The sequence below is a fragment of the Sprattus sprattus genome, assembly GCF_963457725.1.
Source record: "Sprattus sprattus genome assembly, chromosome: 10".
Lineage (NCBI taxonomy): Eukaryota > Metazoa > Chordata > Actinopteri > Clupeiformes > Clupeidae > Sprattus > Sprattus sprattus.
In genome coordinates, this window is record NC_137908.1 from 14147439 (window position 1) to 14166906 (window position 19468).

The following is a 19468-nucleotide window of genomic DNA, read 5'->3' on the forward strand; positions in this document are numbered from 1 at the left end:
TCAGAACACAGCTCACAGAGTTTCAGCTCAGGGTTACCTGTTTGATCTGCTCCCACACTAACCGCGTCACAGACGACCCAGAGACGAACGTCACCTCCACATGGTAGGCAGCATTCAGAATCTGATGCACAAAGAGACAAACACTGGCTTTTAAAACAGCTATATGTCCTCCTTACATGGATTTAGATGCATTCCCCAAACATTTTTGTCCTGAAGAGAGCTCTGGTAGCACCTGTGTGTGTGGCTGTATGTGCGTGTGCGTGTGCGTGTGCGTGTGCGTGTGCGTGGCGTGTGCGTGGCGTGTGCGTGGCGTGTGCGTGTGCGTGTGCGCACATGCTTGGCCAGCTGTACCATGTGTGAGTATCGTTGCTTGTGCCAAACTAAGGCAATTTTAAAAAGTAACATCTCGCCCGTTGTAACTGCCATTGTTAATGAAGCAGAGGTTATATGCTGTGTGTGTGTGTGTGTGTGTGTGTGTGTGTGTGTGTGTGTGTGTGTGTGTGTGTGTGTGTGTGTGTGTGTGTGTGTTACATACCTGCTTCAGGTGGTTGGATGTTATGTTGTGTACAGAGGTGTCGATGTTGGACTTCTCTAGGCTGTTGAGACAGCGCTCCAGCGTGCCCACAAAGCTCTCCCTCAGGTAGTCCACAGAGCTGATGAGCTTGTTGGCCACCGCCTGGTTCAGACCCACCACAATCAGCTCCTGGATCTGGTGGATGCACGACTTGATGTCCTTGGAGGCCACCGGCTCTCCGTTTGGTGTCACAATGATATCTGGTTTGGGTATAATGAGAGGCATAAGTCAGTTAGGAGTAAAGGTCGTTTTATGGTCGATTTTTAATGCAGAACCGTAAGCACGTAAGATGCACAAGGGACTCGTTTTGGTTTACGGTTCCTTAAGGTTCCCTAAGGATTGTGCGTGTTGCAAAGCAAATTAACGCCAGTGAAGTAAGCATATTTATTGCAGCAGGACAAAGGAAAAAAACTCACCAGAGCATGAAAGTGTAGTGGGCAAACGGCTTGACATTATGAATTCATGTGTTACACAAAATACAAAGGTTGGCAATTCAGTGCCAGTGGCGAAGCTCGTTTATTGACACATCTTTTAATGACGGCAACAGCGCTTTAAAACAATGTGTTTATGAGTTACATTATTCAAAGGCGAAAGGTAAACGGCGAGAGAATCGCCAGGTGCACCTTCTCATCATAAGTGTATGTTGTCAGTGCTTGTAATACAATGGTGTTGGCCGCAAGTTAACTCCACGTTAATGTTAGCTTTTGTATATGAGCAGACCGGGCTCATTCTATCAAACTCGTGCTTGCCTCACGGGTGCAATTGATTGATTCACATCAATATGAATGGATGACATGACTAACAAGTGGTGAAAAATGAATATGAAAGTATTTGTTCGGTGAATTAGCGTGTTCTCTCCAAACAATTGCGGGTAATGTCTCCTGTGAGAATGGGATATTCTCTCCATGAATTTGCGGTCATTTGAGCGTCCTTATAAGTGTTTAAAGAGGGTTTGTAAAGGAGTTCATGTCTTCGGATCCTTCTGTTATGTTTGTTCATAGTCCACAAGAAGAGGCTTGTGAGACGGTCTGCAGGCTTTTCATGATTTAAAAAAATTCTGGGTCTAAAAAAGACTATGATGCTATGAAACCGGAAACGTGAGACCGGCAACGTGAGACTCTACTGTGGTTAGCAGGCCAATCACAGTCCTTGCAAGCTGCGTGGGGCCGGCGTGGCTTTGTCGGATAGTCCGACATTTTGGGGTACGCACTTAAGCACGTAAGGGGGGTTATGTAACTGCGCAAGGGGCTGTTGTCTTATGTGCTTACGTTCTGCGTTAAAAACCGACCATAAATTCCACTGCGCGAGAATGAGTATACAACTCTGGGAATCTGATCAATTAAGCTGTTATAATAATACAAATATGATCATAAATGTGCAAATGCAAAAACAGAAGGGTGCAAATCATACATTTATAAGGTAGCCAACTCCAGTGTTTACCTACTACAGTGGTTATTTGGCAATGACGTAGGTTTATGAGTAGCACGTCACTGATATTCTTTCACAGCCAGGTAACATCAAAATGAACATCCTCAGCATGTGGCAAATGCCTATCTAGGATTTCATAGTTTGGTGTGTAATAAAATGTTAACGATTCATAAAAACCAAGGAGAAAAAAGCACAGCAAGGAAGTCTTTAAAAGTCTTATTTGGTTCAGTGCCAGTCATCCGAGGTATCTGAATGCCTCAGTTAGATACCAAAACGTTGTGTCTGTGCTCTACGAGAAAAATGTGCATCAGTGCTGGTTTTCCATCACTGCAAACTTGGCAACATCTATTTAAAATGACAAATAACTTTTTAGCTGGGAACAAGTATTTCCATTACAAGAGTAAAACTAAATATTTTACTGTCAATTAAAACCAACATGAATGCTCCTACCAGTTAGCTTTTCATCAAACTCCTGCAGTCACTGCTCTGCAAAAACCTAGTCTGGGAGGTTTGAGTAAAAGTCCTCTTTTTCTTTTATTCCCTCCCTCCATGTGTCCATTCCTCCATCTCTGCCCCCCCCCTCTCTCTCTCTCCCTTTCTCCCTCTATTTCTCTCTCTCTCTCTCTCTCTCTCTCTCTTTGCCTCCCTATGCCTATCCAGAAAGTTATCAAATCAGCTCAGCTGAAGACTTAAAACAGTCCAAGCAGTTGCCATGGGGATGGGACTGAACGGGTTCTTCTCCAGGGCCACGAGTTGCCAATCTACACTAATGAGGTCTGAACGAGTCCTTCCTCTGCCTTAACAGCAAACAGCCTCTCCCTCCACTCACACACCACATCTCAACACCCATATACAGCCTCTGCGTTGATCAAGTCAACACTTGTGTGTGCGTGCGTGTGTGTGCGTGAGCGTGCATGTGTGTGTTCGGTGCACGAGCATGCGTGTGTGTGTGTACACACTTATGAGTGTGGGAATGTGTGACGTAATTGACAGAAGTCTCCTGACAGGCTTAACAAGCTGGCCCCTGATTACTTGATTTAAACGGGGCAGACCAGAAGCTTCTGCTAGGAACTAAACACTGCTGACCTGCACCAGACAGTCAATTGGCTGGATAGAGATAGCCTGTGGAGAGAAAAGCCCAGAACGCTGCCAGAGTTACGTAATGCCCAAACACTGTTTACTGGCTCACAAGCGTGTCTGTAGGAGTTACATCATTAGAGAATTTAAATTCTACCCACAAGGGAACTTTTCTCTTGCTGCTGCCTATCGGACCCACTAGAGAACACGACTTCACTGAACTCCACATGAGTGGCTGAAATGGACTGCATGGGCCCTGAGGGAACGCAGACGTGGGGGCCCACGGTGAACACTGGGTTATCCTTTTCCTTATGCCCCTTAACGCAACACTGAAGCCTCCCAATTAGGATTTCCGGGTCTTGACCTGCTCTTAAGCCTAATGAATGGCCTTCAGAAGACAACACACGTTAACTCATTTGAAATCAGTTCTACTTTTACGGAAATCAATTCCTCTTCCAAACCTCCCCTGTCTGTCTCGCTTCACTAGTGGTCTTGTGTACTCCGTGCTCTAATCCATACTGCTGGACCATGGCCTCTGAGAGCACAGGAAAACGTTTTAAGACTCTGTAATACCCCCTTTTCCTTTATTTTTACCCCCCTTTTCCTCTCCCTCCAGTTTCACAACTGTAGACTTTGGCCATGGCTTAGATACAACAAATAGTCAGACTTCAGACAAAGCACAACGCAGTTTAGTTCTTGTCCATCTTAAGCAGGACTACAGTACAATGAAGTGGGTAAAAACAAATAAAAAAGGCAGATTAAGTAACCGCATCCAACCGCTCAGATCCATTTACCCCAGCAGAAAAATTGGCATTTGGAAGAATTTAACAGGTACAAGGAGATTTTACTTGAAAATTCAACAAAGTGTGTAACAATGCAACTCAATGCAAAGAGTATAACAAGTAACACAATATTCTTTTGTTATTGTTTTTTAATCCCTCTTTTTTCCTACTGAAATGAATGGTTAAACGTTCGCCTACTGTTCATCTACCTCTCTACCATGGTAATATGGGTCTTAAGCCTGAGTTTGCTTGAGGGTAAGGTCAGGACAGTTTTTATTTTTGTGAAGTAGTCTTACTTGCATGAGACTTATCTATGAGCAAAATTGAGAACCATAGAACCAATAACCAATTATCAGACCTATGATAAGTCTATTATCTATATTATAGTGAATTCTCAGATGTGTTAAGGTTACAACACAACAACAGAGTGTGTGACCTCGTCACTTTTCTTTGTTTGACTCATGTGCACCTCGACCTAACATGGCAAAATTATAAAAAAAAGAAAGCCTGCACCCGGCGTAACCCCTGACCTTTGAACTCCAGATTGGCGGCATCCTCCAACAGCTGCTCCTTCATGCTGTTGAGGGTTTCCACGATCATCTCCTTCATCTCCTCTTGCTTGCGGTTGGCGATGGTCATGAGGGAGGTGAAGAGCTCGGCCTCCTTCTCCCGCGTGTACTCCAACCGCCGTGGCGTGATCTGCAGGTCCCTCTGCATGTCAAAAGCCTGCCATGCGCGCACACACACGTGCATATGCACACGTACACACACACACACACACACACACACACACACACACACACACACACACACACAGAGAGAGTTCAGTGAGTAGGCAGCAATAAGTTCACCAACACTATATTGATCTGAGATCATAAGACCAATTCTGAGAGAAGACATAACTTCAACTGGGTGTTTGGTTTGTGTCTCATGCCATGAGCTTGGCCCTTTGATGATGGAGCCTGAGTGCATAGACGACCCCCCGCAGACTCAGGGTAGAGGGTGGTTAGGATGGGAGCGCTCTCATTTGCTAAACAAATAATACAAACACATTTTCCCCAGTTCCTTCTGACAATCCTCAGTTCCCCTTTTTTCAATCATTTCTCTTAGTCCTCCCATTTAAATGAGAGGACTTTAACTCAAATCTCAATCCATGAAAAGACCTACACATGCCTGAACGGATGTCTACGTCTAACTTATCTGCTTTTCTTTCACCTGTTTAGAGCAACAACCATCACTTATCCAAACAGGTTACAAAATTCCATCTTCAACTCCTGACGCCGTGAGGCATGCCCAATGATTGCACATGCCGCCAAGCATAATGGAATCCTTGGAATCCCAAACGTATTACGTTTACTTGTAAGCCACACCTGAAGAACAGCTAAGGACAATCTGTACGTTTCATTTCCCTCCAATGCCATCTGTCCTTTCATTACATTCATCATTTAACCCTGAGTGGCTTCACAACAATGCCAGTCACTATACATCATTAGGAAAGTCTTATTTGACAGTCAGAGAATAAGCTGACTTGAGATGAGATTTGCTTTTCATAATGTTCTATGTGTCTCACCCATTCAGCTATACCTCAATTATAATACCTGTGTGCTTACTACAGCACTTCTGCCAAACACTGGTATTTGCATAAGAAAACAGAAAACACAGTTAAGTTCTCTTTATTCAGCGTCTCCGTCCTAAACCAAACTTCTCTATGATGCACTGTGACAGTCTCACTTCTCTCATCACTAGTCTCACCATCCTTGAGCCTCTGGGCCTCATTGTAGACTAAAACGATTAACACTGATTGTATATAAAGTCCAGAGCCATGGCCCATGGCCCAGTGTCATTAACCTGCCCCGGCCCCATCTCACCTGGTTGATGAAGAGGTCCAGGCAGCGGCAGTGAATCCCGTTGAGCAGGTTGGCCGCCTCCACCTGGTGGTGCTGCAGCACCAGCTTGGCGAAGGGCCCCAGGAGCTTGTGCGGTCGCTCAAACGCCTCGCCCAGCATGCTCTGGGGCGGCGGGGTGGAGCCGGCCACCGGACCCGTGGTGGAACCGCTCGAGCTGTTCTCCGAGGCGCTGCCGCTCAGGAACCCGAGCGACAGGAGCTGGGCGTGCAGAGAGCTGCACTCACGGTTCCGCTCGCGATCCCGGTCGCCCGCCCGCATGGACTCCGGAGAGGCCTCTGGGGTCAAGCAGGGTGAGGAGGACGAGGGGGACGATGAAGACGAAGGTGTGCGGATGAAGCAGATGGGGTAGGGGAGCGCCTCTCTGACCTTATGCAGGTCGGCCACCTGCTCAGCGCTCAGCATGTCCTGGCTCAGGGCGTAGAGGATGATGGGAATGATGTTGCGCGAGCAGTCCTCCAGTGCCTCTGTGATTGGCTGGACACCAGGGCATGGGACGACCATGATCTTGGCCTCCTACAACAAGCAGAAGGGAAAACAGCAAAGTGAGGGCAGCACTTAAGAGGCAGAGAGAGCTGTGCAATAGAAGTTTCTTTTGGAAGAAAGTTACATGAGCAAAAGTGAGAAGTGAGCGTATCCAACCCTTGCTCCAGCGGCCCTTTCTACTGTGCTCATTTGCAACCTTAATCTATCACGCTCACCTCAAATATTTAAATCCTATCAGGGCTTCTTTAGTATAATAATTTGTAATCTAACTGAACCATGCAAGAGGATAGGCCTCTAATAGGAGAGAAACTGGGCCCCCCTCATCCAGAAGATGAGTCAGGCTTTACAGACTAACAAGGCACTCCTATGAGTGCAAGGCGTTCTAAGTGTGTGCGAGTGTGCCTGTGCGTCTATAATTGAATTTGCAGAGCTATGTGGTAACACTTCCTGAAAGATTTAAATTTGTACAGAGAAAAAAAAAAAAATCCCGTCACTTGCATGTCATACTTCATTATGCTGTTCTATAGTACACCCTACTTTACACGGCCAGTGAAGAGATTCTTAGAGAGTTTTTAAGAACACGTACAGGTCTTATCATTAGCCAACTCCACTCCTAGCAGCTGGCTAACGATGTTGAACACCTAGTGGACACCTTGGAGCAGTGCCCTCTCGCACATGTTGTCCTGTCTTGTTCTGGTCTCTGGCTTCCTCCCAGGAACCTTCCTGCCTTTCACTGATCCACCCTCTCTAGGCTTCCCAAGGGCCCTTCTGACACTCTTCTGACTGCAACCTACTGCAGCAGTTCCGTTTTGTGGATATCCTTCCTTTGCCAATACAATGAGACCCCCTTCCCATATATTTACTAACAACTAGCCTACCAGCTGTGCCTTCATACTGAGTTTAGATGTCTACTCATACTGCATATTTGCCCAGGCAGGGTTTGCTAACATCCTTTCAGGGCTGAGGAACATGAAAGACGTCCTTCCTTTGTAATCACGCAAGCTAGCAAGCTTACACCTTTCACACAACCCACACTTTAAATGTTTCTGTGGTTTTCCTGCTTGAAGGTACCCTAATGGCTGAATTATATCAAGCGTAGTTGTGAAATTTCTGCATGTGTCACCCATTTGATCTGCTCTTTTTTGACTGCCAGTGTATAATAGACCATCACTCTTCCGAAGAGCTTTGAAGTAAGTAGTAGGAGAAAATGACTAAATAAAACTTGAACAGAACACTGGGTGATCGCTCTCTCTCTCTGGTGGAAAGGATTTTATGGCCAGAGTTTACAAGAATTATTGAAAATATGTACAGTAGTTTTGCATGACCTATGTAATCCGGAAATCTGCTAAAACAATGGAATGCATTCTATACATTTCACATCATGGGTGAGGTAGGCAATTCTGTTTTTAACCCATGACAAATATGATCTTCTGTGTGAAAATCTAAAACGACTTTACAGAATATTGTCTGTCTAAATTGATTGGTTGTTTGAGGAATGAGGACCACCATCTGCATTCTACTGAAGGGCCTATCCAAATGGTACACACATACACAGCAAGAGAGAGAGAGAGTTTCTACATTGCCCTTTTTCACTTTCTCGTGGGAATGGGTGGTCTGTTGGGCAAAGAATTCTCAGATGGAGCAAAACGTTTTCGCTGTGCCATCCATTTCCATTGACAGTTTCAGGCAGAGAGCGTGAGAGCCAAGAGAGAGAGGAGTATGAAGTAAAGACATAAAGTAGAAAAGAGATGGAGAGAGAGAGAGAGAGAGAGAAACTGAAAAAAAGTGAAATAGCACACTCAAGAGAGAGGAGAGGGATAGCGTATGAAAAAGAAGAGATTGAGAGAGAGAGAGAGACAGAGAGAGAGAGAGAGAGAGAGGGTGGGTGTGTTAGAGAGAAAGAGGGACGGAGAAATAGAGAAAGGAAGAGACAGAGAGCACTGACAAACACAGAGGCACAAAAGAGACAGTCAGTCCCGTCTCCAAGGCACAAGCACCAGCCAACTGAGGCGTCTCTTTGGAACAAAGATGGCCTGCAAACATTTGTTCGCCACCAATCAAAAATAAATAGCATGTTTGAATTGCAATGAAGGCAGTCCATTTTTAAATGTAGTCCAATCAGAAACCTGTCTCCAGGCTGTTTGGAATCCGCAATTTGACCTTTTTTCATGTTGCATACTGTGAAAAGAAAGCACCGGTTCAGGCTGTTTGTGCGTCTATTTTTATCCTCCGTCACACCCGTCTTCTCGATGAACACATACATACATAAATTGATTGTTTCAGTGACGGCCAACTTGCTTACTGTTTAAAAAGCAGTGTGGTGGGGGTTGGGCTCGGACTGGGTTTGGGCTTGCCTACTGACTAATAAAAACCTCACTTACATCAACTTCAAGACCTTCTCCTGAGATGTCTCAACCTAGTGTTGACAACCCAAGCAAGAGTCTCACCAAAAAGAAACACAGACGTTGGTTTGCTCCCGAGGCAAGGTGGCTTAAAAAAAAAGAACCAGAAAAATGTGTCAACAGGAATGGAGATATCTCCCATGGTCTCTCACAGTGCACTTGCAGAGGGTAGCATAGGACCAGGAATTAAAGGGGTGGGGGGCGGCATAATTAGCGTGTTAGCGAGTTCATTAGTCTACCGCCAAAAATGGGCCGGGCTTACTTAGCAGGGCTGTGGTGAATGTAGCAGCTGTGCGACAGACCCTGTGCCTTTATGCACCAAAGACAGCATAAGTGGAGCCCCCTGCACTAATGACTCAAGCCTTACAACGCAAGAGAGAAGTGAGCTCACGTAAGATTCCTAAAGATCTGGCTCTGGAATGGATAAGGCCCTCATCTCCCACCAGATCAGGCCTTGGACCTTTCCAAAGACAGCTAGTTCACAGATTCAGCTTAATAGTTATAGACTTATTACGGCCAGAAGTTGAGCAACAATGTGGCCACGTAAAGCTTTCCTCAAAGGTAGATCCAGAGAATATTCTTTGATGGAGTTTTTGCAGTATTGCTGGTGTTTTCATTGCAACCCAAATACTTGCAGGGTGAGCGTGTTTACGAGAAGCTTTACCAGTGCCGAGAAGACAGGATGTGGCACCAAACACAGGTCACAAGATCAGTTGCTTTGTTATGAACAGACACTTTCAAGTCATTTGTAATGTTACCGATGAACAATGCATTTTGTGGATGACTGATATCATCACCTGTATCTAGTTCATAAAAGTTACCTTAAAAGAGTTTGAGGGTGTCAGGAATCAACCAAACACTGTGACATACCTTTGTGGTTTCCTGTTTAGGTTATTATTCAGATGATATAGCCTACATTATTTAACCAGGCTCTGATGACATGGCACCTCAAGGCACAACAGGCCTTTTAATACACGCTCACTTTCATGTGGCATGTAGCCAAATCCAGGTCCAATTATTTGTCACTCAAACTTTTTTGAATGACAACATTCCAGGTGAAAAGCATTTCAGGCGGTACATCAACATCCACAAGTTTAGTAGCAACTGAAAACCGACCAAAGGTCTTTATTGTCTGCTGCCGTATTTGTGCAAGTAGAACTCCCAAAGTATCTTCCATGGATGACACAAATATCTTCTTTTCCAGCACCATTACCTCCTGGCCCATACGTTAGTATCGCTGTGCTCTGTTTGAGCTGCAGTGGCCTATGACATTTAAGGACACTACTTCTTTAGTGGCCTCTGTGACACAGGCATATGATGCGAGATTTAATTTGCCAAGGAAGCCATATCTATAGATCTGCTGGGTCTCCCTTGCTTTAGCCTGGCTTAATGGAATCATGCCCAGACCAAAGGTTATCAATCCAGCCTGTTTACAGCCCAATGAGGCAGATGAGCAGTGACAAATGAAAACCAGAAAGATAATAAATGCAAAAACGGAAAAAAAAAAAATCCATCCATGACATCCATACATCCATGACCAGGACAAACTAGAAAAGTATTTATGAGCCATACCCACGGGCCAAATAAATACAGTCATTGCGATGGCAACCACATCCCAACAATGATCGTTTTGCCCACACCATAACACCCCCCACTTACTCCGACTTTCCCCTATTTCTTTCTTACAACTCCTCCCAGCCAAACTCTTTTCTTCTTCCCTCCCACTGTCCCTACTCCTCCTCTTCTCTCCCCGCCTTCCTCTCTCTCTTCTCATCCCCGGCCTGTGCCCTGGTCATGTGAAAGGCAGCAGACCTGGAGCAGAGATGGGCCCATTATGTAAGTGGGGGCCGCTACTGCCGCTGCCTGAAGCAGAACCAGAGCTGGAGTAGAGCAGGCAACCGTAGCAGGAGCCAAAGCCTGCCCTGGGGAGGGGGGGGGGGGTCACAGCCTGCCCTCTGGGGCAGGGGGGGGGAGGTCACGATCTCTGGCCTGGGCTCAGGGTTAAGGCCCCCACATGCTTATCCGATCATGCTCTCCGATCTCACGAGGCACGCCCTTAAACGCCCTCCTTGAAGTGGGACCACAACTTTGAGCACCTCGGAGGGCCATCCGAGGGTGTCGGATGGCCTCTGGAGCACCGCTTGAATTTTCTCACTATCCGATCCGACTATCCGATCCGAGCTGTCCGACACCCCTGGCTAAAATGACGTTTCCTGTTTCGTTCCCTATATGACAGCATCTCCGTTTTTAAAAAAGGTCCAGGAGTGCATTAGGAGTTGGAGGAAGATCAGGGACAAGTTTGTAAAAATGAAAAAAAAACTATGAAGGGCCCCAGCGGCGATGCAGGAGGAAAACCGACATCTCCCTTCTTCCTTGCTCTATCGTGGCTCTCGCCGCATATAAAGCATAGGGAGACGTTGTCTAATTACAGCAATAACAAAAACATTTCTTGGTTTTCGAACAGCCTCTTTGTGTTTGAGTTAGCAGAGCATGCAGTGTAAATGATTAAATTGTAAAATAACCTGAATAGTAGACGTAAAAAAGCAGAACTGTTTGTGTGGTATAATAATAGAAAATATTCGGCAATAACCGCGAGCTTGGTCATTGTCGTTAGTAATTCATTTCACAACAACAGCCTCTGATCATTAACTGAAAATACACGGGATAAAAACAAACAATTTCTTATTTTATAGTTTGTTGTTGATGATGTAACGGCCTTGTAACATCATAATAAACCGTTGGTAATCTCCACAGCCTCTCGTAGAACCATGCAGGTAGAGGTGAGTCGTACAATCATCAGATTAGAAAGGGCGTGTCTCTCGTGAAGTCGTACGAGGTGAATTGGATAACCATGCCAATGCCTTCAGGAGGAACTGGAGGGCTAGGGCTGGGTGTTGGGGCTGGGGATAGGCAGGGTCTTTTATCTGAGGGATTAGCTGTGCCTTGCTCTGGGGCAGCATGTGATGTTTGACACGAGGGACAGGGCGGGTTTGTGGAGACGCATCACGCCTCACATCAGCAGGAACTAAACCACAGGTGAAAATCTAACAGGAACTAAACCACAGGTGAAAATCTAACAGGAACTAAACCACAGGTGAAAATCTAACTACCTGGACGATGTGGCGATGACACACAGGCATAAAAGGTTTCCTATGAGGTCAAATTAACAAGGACTAAAACACTATTTCCTCTGGTGTCCAGGGAATCCATCCACCCTTATTGACCATTGTAGAGAGCTGCTGCTCATTCTTTCCACGGGACCTCAAGCCCTGCCAAGCTATTTCAATGCCTTTTTTTCCACCCTGCTTCTGACAACTTTCTGCACAACAGAAAATTCAGCAGCCTACATTTTGAGCAAGAGGATTACAGCCACCCCCCCCCCACACACACACACACACACACACACACACACACACACACACACACACACACACACACACCCCTCCCCCCATTCTCTTCCAAATAGCCCTGAAACAAGTTCAATCAAAACTTCCAGTCAAGTCCCTGAGCCTGAAAGTTTAAGCCTTTAAAAAAGTAACGTTGGGAAAACCAATAACATCCTCATTTAACTTCATTACTAAACCAACACCCCCTTTTTTTACCTGCAGTAGTGAGTGGTGCAGCGTGATCTCCAGCTCTGCTAGCCGGTGCGCCGGATCCTCGCACTCCTCCTGGATCTCCAGGTCCTGGCGGGGCACCGTGTCCCATCGCCCACAGTGGGCCGCCAGTTGATGCACCAGCTCGTACTGGCCGGGCAGCGCCAGGCTGAGGCGGGTCTGGCGCCCGTGCGTGAAGCACAGCTTCCGCCGCTTGCAGAGGAGGCCCTGGGGCCCACAGGGGGTCCCTGCGTCGGGCCCCATAGGGAGCAGGCGCTCCCCCAACAAGCAGTTGAGCAGCTGGTAGCGGGCCGGGCAGTCCTGGCCCAGCAGCAGGATGTACGGGGTACTGCCCACCACGCTGTGCAGGTACTCCTCCTCTTGCCGTGGGAAAGAGATGCAGTTGAGCTGCATGCCTGCGGAGGATGAAGAGAGGAGAGGAAAAGAGTGAGTCTCACAGAAAAGAAGCAGAAACAGTATAGACAAGTCTCTAGCTGTGTGCTCAGGGGGGAAAAAGGGCATTCAGAGTGTCTGTGGGCAAGCCGCTATATCCAAAAATGCACATTGTTGACAGATCTAAAAATCGATATTTAAACTGCATGCTAAACACTGAACAATCAAATATTGGATAGGAGAGAAGGCTACACTGAAGGGCTGTCCTGACCCAAGGCTTGCTAACTGGTCCATGCCTCAATGGATATGGATAGTGCACTCCACTGTATCCTTCCTGGTGGCTTTTTCCATTTTAGCATACGTTCATTTTTAACAGATATTTAAGTTTAAAAATTGTTTATATATGACCTATGTATGAGCATTTGGTGACTACAGTTCCTTTGATGTCCACGCAGTATCTTAGGAGAAGGCTACAAAACAACAAAATTGACAATCCGCAAAATATAAGAAGTCAGTCAGTTTAACTATCAGCATATGAAAACAATTTCCAATACCACGCACATAAAACAATAAATTAGTTATCTCAGCCTAATTCTGTGCAGGCAGTTGCTATGACAAATCGGGTGTGTGATGATCATGTGAACATAGACAAAATAATGACTGTTTGAAGCCTGAATAATTGTTCAGTGAACAGTGCCCAGCTGTAAAACAGGAGGACAGGAAGAGGCATGCAATTCAAACTGCCAGAGCAGCCAGCCTCACCAGCCAGCCCAGAAGAAATCAAATTTCATAATAAACATGTCTTAACGTAGCCTGATGATGTCATACTCATAATTCTAGTAAGAATATGAGTCTGATAATGCTCCATTGAGCTGTGATTATGGGGAGTGTTTCAACGAACAGGGGAAAAAATGCCTCTTCACTCAATTGGATACCTAGAACCAATCAGATCAACGTAGTATGACCATCTGATACATTAAACTTTTACCAGATCCTGTAGGAAGGACGGCAAAAACATCTTTTCGATCGACAAATGCCTTGATCGCGTTTCTCTGTTCCTCTTTCAAAATGAATGCGCTGTTAATACCTGTGAGATATGCATGCTCACGTTATACTTATTAGCAGCGAGGCTAGCTAGCTACTATGTGTATTAATGGAATTTTGGTCTAAGCGTTAGCAGTAACCTAATAATAATGGTCTTGAGCTTCAGGTAAGACCCACAAAACTCTGCAACATTCGTGTAGCACATACACAACTAACCAAGTCAATGTAGACATAAAAAAGTCGTGTAGATAGCTTAATTCACATAAAATATTTCCCACTAACAGGCTCCCGAGACGCCGCCATCTTGGTACGTTTTTCGAATCTACCGTTAATTCAACTCAAGCATTGGTTGATCATCTGTCCATCATCGGTAAAAGCCCACCCTGACAATTTCATTGGTGAGATCATTTTGCTGAAAACTGATTATTTCTCCCCAATGGAGCAGTGCCAGACCGAACTTCCCGACCTCAAATGTTGTGGGCGGGGTTCGGTCGGGTATCCAGGCTAGTCTTAACGTGCAGTGGTGCACAAAGGATTGTTACCTCTTTCTCCACTAAAGGAACTTTATGTAATGTGTGGCCTATTGGTCATATCTGCTAACATTAGCGAATTTGCTATTGCCATTCATGCAGTTGCATTAGGTTTAGATAGGCTACATATAATAGGGTATGCTGTTTATATGCCTTAAGGCACGCAATATAGAAGATAAACAAGTGGGAAGACATTCTATTTTGATCATCTGACCCTTAAATACAGAGATGTGTTTTTATCCATTCTCCCTCTCCAACTTAGTGCAGTCAGGCTGTCAGTGAGTGAGGTAGAGAGGGCCTGTGTTTACAGAAGAGAGAGGGGGGTGTGGCAGGGGTTCACTCTCTCCTGAGGGCTACCGTTTCATGACACATCCCAAGGCTGCTTCACAAAACAGCCACAGAGATTCAGTCATGCTCATGTGTGCAAGTCCTGGTAATAATCCCCAGAGCTGCTGAGTCATAGTCCTCCAGCGGGGCAGCTGGTGTTTGTGTGTGAGTGTGTGTGTGCTTGAGGGGGGGATACAACATAGAACAGAGGGTCAAAAAATTATTTCCTACACTTCTCACACTGCTTGCGCCCAACACACACCATACTCTACACACCATACCCTACACACACACACCATACCCCACACACACACACACACAAACACACACACCTCCCCTCTGTCAATGCTAATCTGTGCCTGGCCTGCTTGTTGTTTTCCTTCCACACTGTAGGTTTTTTTAAACATACTGCTGACCTTACTTATCCCCTTCTGTGCTACAGTATGCTGCACTCGCCTCTCTCTGTGTAATCGTAGAGCTTTAGAGGCTGACAGGTGATGGAGACATATCAGAAAACAAACACACATAAATACACGCACACAAATGCAAACGTACAAACATCCCTGGGAGACAAATTAACCCATATGAGCCTGACTGCAGGCGCACTACATCAAACTGTACAGGTAAGCATTTTAGACACCCGTACCCTTATCTGCATCACCTTTATTCATCCTGTATTTGCTTCCAGCTCTCAGGGCACTGGGACACACTCGGAATCCGTTGTGCATTTTGTGGGTGATAAAGAAAGCCTCCAGAAAGACTGAATTGTTTTTGTTTTTTTGCTGTGCGACTATGTGCCGTGATTTTTTTTGACCACTTAAGTGAGCAAGTTAAACTGATCTCTCTAAATCTGCTGGGTACAGAAAAGGGAGAGGGAGAATGAGAGAGGGGGAGGGGAGGGTGTCTGTCTGGGCTGCTGAAAATACCAACATAAAGGCTGACGATTTGGGAAGACTCTATACTAGGCCTGCAGACCAAAAAGAAAGAGCATTTCATCGATTTTGCAGCTTCATGGTTCTGCAGTGAGAGGTTGCCATGCAATTAAAAGAGGGAGAATTCGAACACATGATGCTAGGCCTCACACAAGCCAGGGATTCAGGCAGAGCAGATGTGGTGCCGTAAAACACTATTTTATACCAAAAGCTGCACAACTGGGAAATTCTATCCTAGAACACAAGGAACTAGACTGCGCCTCTGATAGTCGTTTCCTGGCAGTAGTCTTGGTCAGTGAACAATAAGAGTATCCCAATGCCATTTATAATTAGGAAATAGGATAAACACACCCATAAAAAAACTGTCTGGGCTGATGAAAAAAATGATTGTGTGGTGGACAGAAACCTCCACAAAATCACATCACTACACTACACTACAAAATGTAGGCCCAGGCTTTACCCACAGGCATATAAGATCTTTACAGCTCACAGGCATGATGACTTATCGTATATTAACAGCATTAATAACACAGAACAAATGCACCATTTTAATAGTGCCGTATCAGAGCGGGGACAGAGTTTTGTGTTGAAGGGTTACGGGTCTAATACTGGACCTAATCATGTAGCCTACATAAATATCTTGAAATATTCTCTAATCATTCTTAAGGCCGGAGCTTACAATCCCCTCCCAACATACAGGTTTGCACTACTTAAAACAACGTGCCCAGTAAATGAACTGTAGAGTCTTGAGTAAGAAAGATAGGCTAATCAATCTTACTCAAACGCCTACACGTCCACATGAACTTTCACACTGTGGCTTAAAATGACCACAGTTACAGAGCAACAATAACATGAAACTAACTGCACTGATTAACTGAGGCCATGGGTTCTGAACCCATGTTACAATTCTCCATCCTTACACATCCCACTGATGTCACCCTAATATGGGTAACATCATGAGACTTTCTCTGACTCTGCGTGGGTCGTGGGAACTTCTGTGGCTTGCAGTTTAAGGATACCCCGGAGTGTAGAACAAATGTCTCTTTGGCATAAATCAGTGTAATATGCTTGTCTGTCCAGAGTTGTTGGGAAAGCCTGGTGGCTGGAGTAGGCCAACTGTTTACACTACCCTAAAAAAAAGAGTGTCCAGCAAGGCTTCTCTGTTTTTTGTGAAATTGCACGATTTAATTCTGTAGGCCAGTTCTCTTAACAGAGGGAAGCATAAACTGAGTCATACTTGGGGGTTTAGACTTCTCTCAACTGAAAACCTCCCTTTTTACTGCCCCTAATCTGCTTGGAGCTTTTACCCTTCTAAATCCTTTTTTTCTGCAGTTAACACTCACAGAGGAAAATCTGCAGTTTCACAAGAGAAAAAGGCACACCGATTTCAGCTTTAACCTCCAGAGCTGTCACAACTGCTTTTGCTGACAACTGGAGCCCACCTCCAAAACACGACCACGGAGGTGTCTCCAATAAAACGTTTATTGGGTTCTTTATTGTTAAAGAGGGTTATTTAAGGGTTGCTTATTGCTAAAATCCACAGTCTTACTCCATATGTGTGTGTCGACTTGGAGATGTAAGGCCACAGTGCCTTTTAAGCTTTAACACGTGGGTTCAAATTGAGATTTGGGGAGGGGTGTCTGACTGCAGCTGGTGCAGTGAGCTGAATTGGTGCACCCCTTTGCAAACAGCAAATTGGGGGTTCCCGTGTAAGTTGTCTCTTAATACTGACCCAGGTTTCGTAAAAAGTGTAATTGCTAGAAGAGCAAATGCAGTTTTACATATGGTTAAAAAAAAAGAACGCAAGTTTATGACTACATACAAAGAGTTGCACAGGTGTTCTGCTCGTCTTACCTGCTTCCAGTGCTGCCGTCCCCGTGTTTGCGGCTGATGCACAGGCATTGCTGTAGTTCTGCCTGATTTCCCGAAAGAAGATGTTCGTCTCTTTCAAGTTCTTTCTGAGCAGTCCGGCTTGTTTGTTGTAACTACTGAATATCTTTGTCAGTTCTCGAGCCAAAGGAGTAGCTTTCTGTGGGTTGCCGGTGCCACCGCTGCTCTCCATGACTGGGAGGCTGGCTAGCTCACTCCGAAGCCACAGAGTAATGTTTGGTCGCCACAGGTAGAGCAAGCTAGATCACCCTCAAACAGAAAGGCTTGCAAAATTGCACCGTATTCACCTTCGAAACGCCATGAACAAATTCTTGAGCCAGGGTGAGAGTGGGTGCGCCAGTTCTCAAAGTCAGGGAGTTTTCTATAAACTGCTGGCGACTTAAACAGTTAACCTATATTTCGTTTGAACAATGTAGGTTCTGTTTTAGCTATGTGACTTTATAGCTATTATGTGAACTAAAAATATCAGTTCAAATGTAGCTACTTATCATGTTACTTCTACGGCAATTAGTGACACCATCAGAAGTCATTTTCAGCTATATGTTAACAATACCACTAGCCGTAGTTTAAAAGGAAGTAACGTTAGCGGTAAAATCCCAAACAATAACACTCCCTACTCTCTTAGCTAACTAGCATAGCTAACGTTAGCTAATTTAATGGAGAATGAACTATCAATCTTGCAAATCAAACTCAGTCAGACCAACTATAACGCAGCTAGCTAGCTACCTATGTAGCTCATTTGAGTCCAATACATGCAACTGAAAAAAGTAACGTTAACGTTATTCCACTTCAAAAGGGTAAAACCAGTCACGCTTGTAACTACTGCATCAAATCCCGGATAAACACAATTCCAATGATCACTTTCACTTTGAAAACTGGATCCAGCCATGTAACGTTAGCTTTGGTACTAGTAAACAAGCTCTCTACTACCCGCCTGCAAAACTAGCAGGCTATCCTTCCAATGAAAACAAGTTTCCTCTATTAATATTATGGAATGGTCTTGGAACTATCTTGACAACACATATCCCAATAATTGTTAAGATCACATAGTTAGCAAATATGCTAACTAAAACGAGAATCAGTCGGTGTGTTCTGGTGACAAACAAACTTGTTCTCGCTACCAAGACTGCGTAATTGCGTATAGTGGCTAGCTAGCTAGCGAATCCAGAAGTCCCAGGGGATGGTAATTTTGTATTGAACACCTAACACTATCTGACAAACACCCATCAATTTACCTGCTAAAAGTCTAGCAAGGAGTTATAACTAACTCGCGAAGTCTCTGCAACTTGAAGATGTTTCCAGGCTTAAAACAAAGGTATCCGGTCCAGTCAAACACTCTCCAATACATAGAGATCCGCATTGATGGATGTGGACGAAGACATGCTCTCCCCACTGTTGTGAGAGCTAGCACTAAACTCAGCCTTCAGGAAAAAGGGGCGGAACCGTGGTTATTGCTTGCTGATGCAGTATGGAACATGTAGTTAGGTAGTCCAAATGTTTTTTAATGTTAATCTGGGAATTTATAAGTATTAACATTCATTGTTAGAATATAAAATAAATATGAGATATTTAAATACCAAACAAGCCTACCTATTATTAGGAACTGAACAATAGTATTATTGTTACACTGGTACATGGTCAATGTAATATGAAATGACCTATATGGCACCAACATGATGGTGTGTCTGCAAATCCAAATATTTCACTCCTTAATATTTGCTATATTTTACCTAATGGGAATTTACCTGTAAGTGTCTCTCATGGGGTCCGGATGTAGGTGTTTGCTTCCTGGCAAGAGACAAGCAACACTTCATCGACATTCATAAAGACTCTTTTTTTTTTACAGTAAATCGAGTGCGATCATTGTCATTGTTAAAACTACTGTTGAGACTACTGGGTTGTGGTGTCCCACACAGGTCAAGTATCCTTATGCCATCACAGTCACCTTACACATGGGTATAAACAAAATTGTTACTGTATTCATTGTAAAGCACCTCAGGAAGGCACTGTTACTCTAGGCTATTTATTGTGAAGTACCTCAGGGAATTACTTGTAATCTATACCACCAAACTTTGTAGCTATTTGTACTATTTAGCTAGTTGT

General features: G+C 44.8%; 1 protein-coding gene across 1 annotated transcript in view; it reads right to left on the reverse strand.

The window, feature by feature from the left end:
- The window catches only part of dstyk (dual serine/threonine and tyrosine protein kinase), a 27852-nt gene extending 9219 nt beyond the window's left edge, over positions 1-18633 (reverse strand). Inside the window, exons 1-6 of the mRNA XM_080845889.1 lie at positions 17330-18633; positions 12256-12665; positions 5730-6281; positions 4392-4587; positions 536-774; positions 38-121 (exon numbers count right to left, since the gene is read on the reverse strand). Of these exons, the coding sequence (XP_080702015.1) occupies positions 38-121; positions 536-774; positions 4392-4587; positions 5730-6281; positions 12256-12665; positions 17330-17537 (1689 nt within the window). The 5' untranslated portion in view covers positions 17538-18633. The remainder of the gene's footprint in view (positions 1-37; positions 122-535; positions 775-4391; positions 4588-5729; positions 6282-12255; positions 12666-17329) is intronic.
- Between the last annotated feature and the right edge of the window lie 835 nt (positions 18634-19468).